Raw genomic sequence first — 11,919 nt, forward strand, 5'->3', positions numbered from 1 at the left:
AAACCTGCTATTCTCACCTTCTGTTGTCGGACGATGCGCTCGCGCCGGCCGCCATCTTCCGTTCACAGAGACGCATTGCGAACTTAGCCAGAAGACTTAGCAGTCTCGTGAGACCGCTAAGTAATCTGGGTAATTTCACAATGCATCCTGGGAACGGAAGATGGCGGCCGCATCACACAGCTTCGCTGGATCACAGGGGTGAGTATATAACTATTTTTTATTTTAATTATTTTTTTTAACAGGGATATGGTGCACACACTGATAATTACTGCGTGAGCAGTGTTATATACTACGTGTGTGGGCAATATGCTACGTGACTGGGCAATATACTACGTGACTGGGCAATATACTACGTGACTTGGCAATATACTACATGACTGGGCAATATACTACGTGACTGGGCAATATACTACGTGACTGGGCAATACACTACGTGAGTGGGCAATACACTACGTGGCTGGGCAATATAATACGTGACTGGGCAATACACTACGTGACTGGGCAATACACTACGTGACTGGGCAATATACGATGTCGCTGTGCAATATACTACGTGACTGGGCAATATACTACATGGCTGGGCAATATACTACGTGACTGGGCAATATACTACGTGACTGGGCAATACACTACGTGACTGGGCAATATACGATGTCGCTGTGCAATATACTACGTGACTGGGCAATATACTACGTCGCTGTGCAATATACTACGTGACGGGGCAATATACTACGTCGCTGTGCAATATACTACGTGACTGGGCAATATACTACGTGACTGGGCAATAAACTACGTGACTGGGCAATAAACTATGTGGCTGGGCAATATACTACGTGACTGGGCAATATACTACGTGACTGGGCAATATACTACGTGACTGGGCAATATACTACGTGACTGGGCAATATACTACGTGGCTGGGCAATATACTACGTGACTGGGCAATATACTACGTGGCAGGGCAATATACTACGTGACTGGGCAATATACTACGTGACTGGGCAATATACTACGTGGCAGGGCAATATACTACGTGACTGGGCAATATACCATGTGGCTGAGCAATATACTACCTGGTTCTGTGCTGAATACTACGTCGCTGGCCAATATACTACGTCGCTGGGCAATATACTACGTGACTTGGCAATATACTACGTAACTGGGCAATATACTACGTGACTGGGCAATATACTACGTGACTGGGCAATATACTACGTGACTGGGCAATATACTACGTGACTGGGCAATATACTACGTGACTGGGCAATATACTACGTGGCTGGGCAATATACTACGTGGACTGGGCAATATACTACGTGACTGGGCAATATACTACGTGGCAGGGCAATATACTACGTGGCAGGGCAATATACTACGTGACTGGGCAATTTACTACGTGTCTGGGCAATATACTACGTGGGCTGGGCAATATACTACGTGGGCATGCATATTCCAGAATACCCGATGCGTTAGAATCGGGCCACCATCTAGTAAAATAATAAGCAGCAGGTATAAAGAAATAACAATCCTCTTTCCTGGTAGTACACATGGTGTTCAGTACATTGTACAAGTGTATCACCATGTTTGTGCTTATATACATCAAAGGTAATCAATTCATAACTCCTGGTTGCAAATCCATCATACCACATTTGGGTGGTCTGCTGTCTGATATATTATTCTTGTTCAAATTTATACATAAAGCATTGCGTTACTTGTTATGGGCATATTATATGTGGAAGTATGTCATTTTGGCAAACTTTTTGTTACCAAATGTCAGGCATACTTTCTCTTATAGTTTAGGAAAACGCAAGCTATTGCGTACACCATAAAATAAAAAGATTTAAGGGGATGGCAACTTTATCTTTATTTTAACAAATGTTTTCAGGACATGATTTTTGCCACTTATTTATTATTTAAGCATTACAGATTCTCGTCTTGGCGCTTGTTGTTGCTGCCTTCCTAATAGACTGAACAGCTCTTCTATTTTCAAGCTGTAGGAATAAGAACGTGCTTGTGGCAAGGTATCAGGTCAGAAATACAATTACAACAGGGATATAAATAAATTAATTTTTATTATTTATTTGCGTGGTAACAATAAATTAAAATTAATTAAATATTAAAAACAATTTCATTATATATACACATGTATGTCATTTCATGTGCCCATACCTATTTGGCTACCATAATATGTGGTATATATATATATATATATTTTATACATATAGCTGCAGCGACTTAATATATGAAAAAAATAGTACTAAAATAGCAGAGGGTATATCTAAAAACATGTGAAAAAAAGACCCATGTACCATGTACCCATGCACACATGGGTCTCTTTTTTTCACACCTTTTTTTCACATGTTTTTAGATATACCCTCTGCTATTTTAGTACTATTTTTTTCATATATTCAGTCGCTGCAGCTATATGTATAAAATATACCGGATTACGTACCGGTAATGCTCTTTTATAGAGCCCACGACAGCACCCACTAGAGAGAGGGGATCCGCCCCTAGGAACAGGAAACCTACAGAGAGATAAAAGGGGCGGCCCCCCCTCGCTCCTCAGTTGTTTTACAGAGAATAGGAGGAACCGCCGCCAGGTTTTAGTTAACAGGTTCGGGTATATCCATATATATACATATTTACAACCTCATACTATATTTTCTAATATTTACACCTCACCAAACAAGCACCATGTGCAACTATATACAGAAAAGGGAGGGATGTGAACGGGTGCTGTCGTGGGCTCTATAAAAGAGCATTACCGGTACGTAATCCGGTATTTTCTATTCGCCACGACAGCACCCACTAGAGAGAATTGCAGAGACTATAGACTGGGTGGGTTTACTGAGTCAAGGACCGATACACCAAAGGTGAGATCAGAAGTAGAGGATAGATCTAATCTATAATGCTTATAGAAGGTATTCGGTGAAGACCAAGTTGCAGCCTTACATATAAGGTCTATTGGCACATTCGCCCTTTCTGCCCAGGAAGTCGACAGGGCTCTTGTAGAGTGTGCTCCTACATGTATTGGAGGATCTTTCCCTCCAGCCTTATACGCCAAGATTATTGCCTCTCTGATCCAGCGAGATAATGTGTTCTTTGTGACTCCGGCACCCTTGGTTTTACCCTGAAAAGACACAAAGAGAGCCCTACTCTTCCTCCAGTCCCTAGTTCTCTCTAAATAGGCCAAGACAGTCCTTTTTACATCTAGGGTGTGAAGTCTTTCTTCTTCTGGAGTTGAGTGGTTCTCATAAAAGGTAGGTAACTGGATCTCCTGGGATCTATGAAAGGTAGAAGCCACCTTAGGGAGATAACAAGGATCTGTTTTTAAAAGTATCCTATCTGATGTTACCACAAAAAAGGGAGGATCTATAGATAAAGCATGAAGATCACTTACTCTTCTGGCAGAAATTAATGCCACTAATAATACTGTTTTTAAAGAAATATTTTTTAGTGAGGCTGCATGGAGAGGCTCAAAAGGTGATTGAGTCAATGCATTTAGGACTATTGATAGATCCCACTGAGGAACCCGAGGTATGCTAATTGGTCTCGATCTCTCACAGGCTGATATAAACCGGGATATCCATTTATTTCCTGCTACATCAAAATTAAAAAGAGCTCCTAAGGCTGACACCTGTACTTTCAGAGTGTTTACTGAAAGACCTAATTCCAGACCTTTTTGTAGAAATTCCAATATTGGAAATATAGGAATATCAGCGGAAAGTTGTGTAGTATGGAATTGAAGGAATTTCCTCCAAATTCTGACATAAATCCTGGTAGTTGAGGGTTTTCTACTTTTCATCAGAGTATCTATTAACCCACTAGAAAACCCCCTGAGATTTAGTAACTGCCTTTCAAACTCCATGCAGTTAAATTCATGCCCTTTGCCTGAGGATGAAGGAACGGACCCTGAGAGAGCAGGTCCTTGGATTGAGGCAGAATCCACGGGTCCGACACTGACATCGCCCTCAGCCATGAGAACCATGGCCTTTTGGGCCAGAATGGGGCTATTAATAGAATTCTTGCTCCTTCTTCTCTTATTTTTCTTATTACCAAAGGTAGTAGATTCCATGGAGGAAAAGCATATGCCAGGTCGAAAGTCCAGGGCACTTGGAGGGCATCGAGTATGTCCGGCTTGTCCTCTCTGTTTAGAGAGGCAAACATCCTGACCTGTCGGTTGGCTCTTGTGGCAAACAAGTCTATTTGAGGAATACCCCATTGCGCTGTTATCATTTTGAAAATTTTTCTGTTTAGCATCCATTCCCCTTGATGAAGGGTGTGACGGCTCAGAAAATCGGCACGAAAGTTGTCTGTGCCCCTGATGTGAACTGCTGATAGTGATAGCAGATGATCTTCGGCTAATTCCATGATGTCTGATGCCAGCTGCCTGAGTCTGTCCGACCGCGTACCTCCTTGATGGTTTAAGTAAGCTACTGCCGTGGTGTTGTCGGAGAACACTCTTGTGTGAGAGCCGCTGAGCTGAGGAAGAAAGTGAAGTAGGGAATAATATATCGCCCTCAACTCTTTGACATTTGAAGAACTATCCAGTTCCGAACTAGACCAAAGATCCTGAACCCACTGATCCTTAAAATGTGCCCCCCAGCCTTTAGGACCAGCATCTGTGGTCACTATACTAGAGGGGGAAATTATCCAGAGAACCCCTTTTGAAAGGTTTTTCTGATTTAACCACCACCTAAGGGAGTGTAATACTTCCGTTGTTAGATAAACTGTTCTATCCAGACAGCCTCTATTCTTAATGTCTTCCTCTAATATAAATTTTTGTAGAGGCCTAGTATGAGCCTGTGCCCACTGGACCGCAGGAATACACGATGTCAGAGAACCTAGTAATGACATGCTCTGTCTGAGTGACATACTACGATTTTCTATTGCTAAAGATACCTTATCAACTATGGAGATTTTCTTATCCTCAGGCAGCTTACAAATCTGGTCAGCTGAATCTAGAAGGAGCCCTAGGAATTTCTGACACTTAACCGGCTGAAGTCTAGATTTTTCCCAATTAACCAGCCACCCCAGGGATTGTAAGGAAACCACTACTTCCCGTAACCTCTGCTCACACTGTAGGGGGTCTTTACCCACAATCAATAGGTCATCTAGATATGGAATGACTAAAGTATCTTTTACTCTTAGGAAAGACATAACTTCTAATAGCAATTTTGTGAAAACCCTTGGGGCCATGGATAATCCGAAGGGCATCGCCTTATATTGTAGATGACGAATTTGTCCCTCTATACAGACTGCTACCCGAAGGAACTGCTGGAATAAATGATGTATAGGAATATGATAGTAAGCATCCTTAAGATCCAATACTACCATGTAACAGTTTGGAAATAAATTCTTTATGGCTGAACGAATGGATTCCATTTTGAATGTTTTAGGCCTTATAAAGGAGTTCAGCTTTCTTAAATTAATTATGGTTCTGAAAGAACCATCCGGCTTATTAATCAGAAACAAGGGAGAATAAAATCCCCTCCCCCTCTGGGAAGATGGGACTTCCACTAGGACTTGTTTGCGTAGGAGGGTTTTAACCTCTGTTTCAAGTGCCTCTTGCTGAGGCCTGGATCTTAAGGTGGTAAGGAGGAAGGAGTCCGGTGGAGTTCTAATAAAGTCTAATGTGAGGCCTGAAGATATTAATTTAATGGCCCAAGTATTTATTGTTATCTCTTCCCATTGTTGCCTAAACTGTTTTAATCTTCCACCCACTGGAGGAATATAATTACTGGAATTTGTCGGCTGGCTTGAATGGACGTTTATTAAACAGGTTTCCTTTTTGTTTAAAATCCTTATTGTTCCATCTGTCTCTGAAGCCTCCCTTCTTTCCGAATGGTGGCTTCCTGAAGGCCCTTCTGTAAGATGGAACAAAGGGATTAGGGAATCCTTTTTTCCTTTCACCTGCCTTCTTGAGTATATCGTCAAGGACTGTTCCAAACAGGTACTCACCCTGACAGGGTATGGCACATAATTTGGATCTAGATTGGGCATCTCCTTTCCAGTTTTTTAGCCATAAAGCCCGTCTAGCCGTGTTGGAGATATTAGCTGTTCTGGCCGCCAGTCGTAGGGAGTCAATAGAGGCATCCGATATAAAGGCAGCCGCACCCTTGATCAAAGGGATAGACGCTCGTAACTTCTCCCTGGATACACCATTTTTAATATTTTGCTCCAGCTGATCCAGCCAGACTAACATTGATCTGCCAGTACATGTGGCTGCAATTGCCGGTTTGAATGCCGTGACACAGGCCTCCCACGATTTTTTAAGGAGCGCATCTGATTTTCGGTCCATGGGATCTGTTAAGGAACCTGCATCTTCCACTGGCAAGGAGAACCGGCGAGATGTAGATGCAACTGCAGCATCGACCTTTGGTATTTTGGTCCATGTACTTAAATCTTCGTCATCGAATGGGTAGCGCCTCTTACAGGGTATTGGTACAAAACCTTTTTGACCTTTACCCCATTCCTTCTTAACGAGGTCCTTTATGGCCTGGTTTATTGGAAACACGTGGCCTTTCCGTTGGGAAAGACCAGCAAACATGATTTCCTGTGGTGTTTGGGGTTCTTTTGACTCCGATACCCCCATCGTATTTCTCACCGATTTAACCAAGTTGTTTATGCCTTCAGTTGGAAAGCAAACAAAGTCTTCTTCCCCTGAAGAATCAGACAGTTGAGAGACCTCAGAGTCGACCTCCCCACTCTCTGCTGACGTGTCAGCTCTAGGTGAGGATACTCTTCTTTTCTTTTTCTCGGTATTAATCGAGGAAGAACCGCCTCCTAACGACTGAAGTTCTTCCCTAATTATGAGCCGTATCTCGTTCATTTTCACCGATTCCTCCTGCCGTAAGGTGTTATCTATACATGCCTGACATAGACTCTTAGTATAGGAGTCAGGCAGGGGTTCGGTACATATAGCACATTGTTTGTGCTTACTCTTTCCCGTCCTTTTTGCCTAAAGTAATACAAGCAAAGGAATCAATATATACTTCAGTGAAGTATGCGTACACTCACCCAGCGTATTAATTTTACCGGCTGCGGGGTTGTCTTAGTTTGGGATGTGGAACGGGATGATTTTCTTCCCAATTTATCAGTGGAATCACTTAACTTAAAGTGTCCACTGCTGTTTTTCCTGGTTTCGCTACTAGGTACTAGTGGCTCTTCCATGGAGTGCACACGGACCTCCTCTTGGGATAACATAATGCACACTGACTGCACTTCTCATCCTGACTTTTATAGTGTAGCCACTCCTGCATACATCCCCATCCTGTTTTTTTTTTTTTTACTCACAAGTCCGGCATCCAGACGCTGGGATCGCATGGGGGAATCCAATATGGCGGTTCCCCCGGAAATGGTACTCTGACACCGCGACCCCGGAAGTTCAAGCTTCCTTCCATGGGACGCCGACGCTACTGCGCATGCGCCCGCGTCTCTGCAAACCGGAAGCGCTCTCAGCGCTGCTTCCCACCATGTCGCCTCTTACCTCTGGAGGGAACGGAGGGAAGATTCCGCCCAGGGACACCACACCGCTGCTCAGCTCCACTCAGGAGGGCATTACTACAGGTATCCACACTGCGCCGTGCCTTTCATTAGCACTTACCCAACGGTGTCCCAGCAGGGAGACCGTTGGTACCTTCAGGCTTCCCTGTCAGCCGCACCAGATGAGGGGGGAGCCCGCAGGAACATTCCCCCGACACTGTCTACCTGCTCTGGGACCCCTGTCGCTCAGCAGAGTCGATACAGGCGGTAGCCCAGGCAGGTCTTCCTCTTCTTAGCCATAGAGTTTTTCTCTGTGGGTTCCCTTCTAGGAACAGGAAACCAACTGAGGAGCGAGGGGGGGCCGCCCCTTTTATCTCTCTGTAGGTTTCCTGTTCCTAGGGGTGGATCCCCTCTCTCTAGTGGGTGCTGTCGTGGCGAATAGAAAATATATATATATATATATATACCACATATTATGGTAGCCAAATAGGTATGGGCACATGAAATGACATACATGTGTATATATAATGAAATTGTTTTTAATATTTAATTAATTTTAATTTATTGTTACCACGCAAATAAATAATAAAAATTAATTTATTTATTTCCCTGTTGTAATTGTATTTCTGACCTGATACCTTGCCACAAGCACGTTCTTATTCCTAGGGCTTAGTAGTGTTGCACTACACTTTCTTGACACACTGGTGTGTGGGGGTAGTCTGTTTTTATATGATTTTATTCATATATACAATATATATGTAATTTTAATTGGTAGATTTTTAGACTTTATACCCTTATAGATCTAGTGTGTTTTAATTACGATATTTTCAAGCTGACAGCTTTTGGGGACACAAGTAAAATAACCTTCTCCCTTGCAGCGTTCTTCAATTGGATAAGGCTGATGGACAAGTCTGGTCACTGGCAAAACCATCAGCAGCTATTCTGCAGACAGGAGTGATGTGCAGTTTGTTAAACTGAAGATAAAATGGCCAATCCCTTTAAGGTATACATATTCAGCTATATGATTTGAATACATACTGAGCGTGTAACTTTATGGAACATCAGGATGTGTTCATAAGCTTGAGTTACTGTACTTTACAAATGATAGCACATTTAAAAAAGGAAACCATACAATCACTTACGTTACGGTGGAATCTTGTAAAGGACTGGACCATATAGAAACGATGCATGTAGACAATAGCTGTATTAATGGTCAGTTGAGATCTACGGTAATAAAACTAAGGAAAAAACAAATATTCAAAAATACACTAAATGCTGAAAAGAAAAAGTGCAGTGTCGTTACAATTGGCTTAGGAATCTGTCAGGTATTTACAATGTTTATTGGGACTTCCCAAGATTATTATTATTCATTATTATAGCGCCATTTATTCCATGGCGCTTTACATGTGAAGAGGGGTATACATAATAAAAACAGGTGCAATAATCTTGAACAATACAAGTCCTGGTACAGGACTGCACTGTGTCCAAAACTCTGCGTAGTACATTAGAAGCACAGTGGATGGGATTTATAGAAATCCCAAGCCCCCTGTGCTTCTATTTGACGCTGCGTGAACTCGCGGTGCGGGTTTACAAGCCGCAGCATGTCAAAGTCTGTTCAATATAATGTACTGGATGCAGTAAATCCGCATTGTTTAGTGAACACGTGGATTTACCTATGTGATTAGAACGCGTTATGGACACAGCGAATATATGCTGCATCCAACTATTTCCTAATCGTGGGCACATAGCCTTACATAATACCATCTTCTATGGCTTTTAACTAGACTGACGCAACATTGCAACAATGATGTTATGCCTGATCAGATAATCAAGAGTCATAGATGCAGTCACGTAATAGGTTATCAGGTCCCAATCACAGATTATTGACGTGGTTGATAGACTGGGCCCTGTAAATGAATTTACACCAATTCTACTGCTCACATATTTTTGGCAGTACCATAGGATAAGAGTTAAAAAGAGGACACACGACAGTACATCACTCAAGACAGGACTCTATAGAACCCCATTATCGGGATCAATAGTAATCCCAAGGGTCGGATCCCAATGACGGTATTTTCAATCCTATAAATATATTCAAGTATGGTTTTGTTACAGAAATTGCTGCAACTTAAAACCCGTTTCATACATCTAAATGTGGTTATCATTTATACAAACTCCATTCAAATAACTAAATCAGTCGCAGATTTATATAGCACATGTAAATAGACCCAAATTATTGGGGCTGAGGAGGTTGGGCTCGCTGTTTATCCTGATAACATAAAAGGTTGCCCTGCTGTGCAGTATCGATAATCATGCATGCCAGCAGGCGCTCTGTGCAAACTCTGAATTAGGGCCTGAGAGCTTCATGTTCCATTTTTGGGCCACTTTTACGGTTGTAATGCCCCGGTAGCAGCAGCACACAGTCCTATATATTGTGGTGTAATCCAGCAATTGTGCTGCGGAGAGCCAGCGTGAACATTTTCACTTGTACGTGAGGTCCCGTTTTTACCTATTTTTTAATAATTCTATTCCCAGGCTTATTTCACCAGCACTTGAATAAGGGTAAAATACAGACGTCTATGAACGAGTTGTATTATACTGGTAAAAAACAAAACCTTCCTCTTTCCAAAACAGCAGAACAGCTGTCCACAGACTGCACAGCACTGCCTCTCTCGTACGTTAACTATAGCTGAGACAAGTGGCAATCCCAGACACGACCCGTGGTCAGAGGTGGTGCCGTTTGTAAAGGTATGTGCACACGTCGCGGATTGGCCTGTGGAATTTTCCACACAGCATCTCTTGGCAGAAAACGCAGGTGAAAATGTTTGTGGATTGAATGAGGAATTTATGCGGATGGTCATGCGTTTTTTGATGTGCGGATTTGCCTTACTCAATGTATAGTCAATGGGTGCAGAAACGCTGCATTTCCGCACAAAGAATTGACATGCGGCGGGAAAAAAAAACAGCGAATCCGTGCGGATTTTTCTACAGCATGTGCACAGCAATTCCCATTAACTATCATTGTTACTGTACTAAACTGCGGATTTGATGCTATTCCGTGAGTCCAAAAACACATCAAAATCCGCAATGTGTGCACATAGCCTAAAGGAAATCTGCCATGTTTCCCTGATCCTGGAAAACCTGAGATACATGCCTTTCTCTATGCAGTCAGTGGTCTCCCTCAGAACGCAGGGCACACTAAAAATAAAAAGTGAACGCGGGATTTATTAGATTGACAACACCACACACGTCTGCAGTTTATTATCACACGGAGTTGCGGTTTTTATTTTTCGTGTGCCTTGGATTACGTGTCACGTTTTCTGCTTTAGACCCCAGATACAATATCGTCTCCCTGAGAATATGGGGGTCAGTCATCTCCGAATGATGGCACTACCTCAGTGGTCTGGCCACAGCAGGCCGCTCCAGCGTGTCCTGGGGACGCTGTGACCTCTCACAGGCCCTCCATCACGTCTATGTCACGACATTATCGCGTGTAGACGCGGGGCCCCTCCCTGCGCATAGTACAGGGGTCACAGCTGAGCTCCACAAATACACACGGCTGCATGCAGAGGGGCGACACTGCTCCCCTCAGGTGGCGCGTACGGGCGCCGAGCTCCAGGCCTTCCTTCCTGACAAGCGCAGGCCAGGGAAGGATACACATTCAGCCGTTGGCCCATGTCTTGCAGGAGGTTAGCCGCCTGCTGCCGGTACGACAGCTCCTTATCCGAGTCCAAGCCGGCGCGGCGGGAGGGGCTGCGCTCTAGCTGCTCCCGGGTGAAATACCAGCGGCTCGGCGGCGCCATGACGGGAAAGCTGGGAACGCGCGAGGGAAAACAGGAAGTGCGTCATCATGGACTCTGCGCGCCCCACCGCGTAGACCGGAAGCTCTGGGAGGGGCGGAGCTACGTGACGTCAGCGAGAGCGACGCTTTATAATATGGCCGGCGGGAGGTGTCGGGGCAGCGGGGCTCAGGCTGGGAGGGAGCAGTGTGTCTGAGCAGAGGGTAATGATGGCCGTGGTGGCTCTGTATCCGGGTTATGCTGACGGAGACGTTGTGTACGGAAACGTAACAGACAGTCGTAGCCAAGAAATTTGCGACTGACAGAAATGTTTCTTCGAGCAGATTTCTGCTTCAGTGTTTCTAGAGCTCTTAGGCTACGTTCACATTAGCGTCGCGTCGCTGTTGCGTCGGCGACGCAGCGGCGACGCGCCCCTATGTTTAACATAGGGGACGCGTGCGTCTTTTTGCACGCGTTTTCCGACACGTGCGTCGTTTTAGACGCTAGCGTCGGACGCAAGAAAACGCTACAAGTTGCATTTGTCTTGCGTCCGATTTCGTCAAAAAACGACGCACGCGTCGCAAAACGCGCGCGTTTTTGCGCGCGTTTTTCCGTGCGTCGCCGCTGGGTCGCCGACGCAACAGCGACGCTAATG

General features: G+C 44.2%; 1 protein-coding gene across 1 annotated transcript in view; it reads right to left on the reverse strand.

Annotated features, from left to right (window-relative positions):
- CCNT1 (cyclin T1) overlaps positions 1-11,343 on the reverse strand; it is a 113,941-nt gene extending 102,598 nt beyond the window's left edge. Inside the window, exons 1-2 of the mRNA XM_069758329.1 lie at positions 11,143-11,343; positions 8,628-8,709 (exon numbers count right to left, since the gene is read on the reverse strand). Coding sequence (XP_069614430.1) covers positions 8,628-8,709; positions 11,143-11,288 — 228 coding nt within the window. The 5' untranslated portion in view covers positions 11,289-11,343. The remainder of the gene's footprint in view (positions 1-8,627; positions 8,710-11,142) is intronic.
- Positions 11,344-11,919: the final 576 nt, after the last annotated feature.

Source organism: Ranitomeya imitator, chromosome 3 (assembly GCF_032444005.1).
Source record: "Ranitomeya imitator isolate aRanImi1 chromosome 3, aRanImi1.pri, whole genome shotgun sequence".
NCBI classification, from domain to species: domain Eukaryota; kingdom Metazoa; phylum Chordata; class Amphibia; order Anura; family Dendrobatidae; genus Ranitomeya; species Ranitomeya imitator.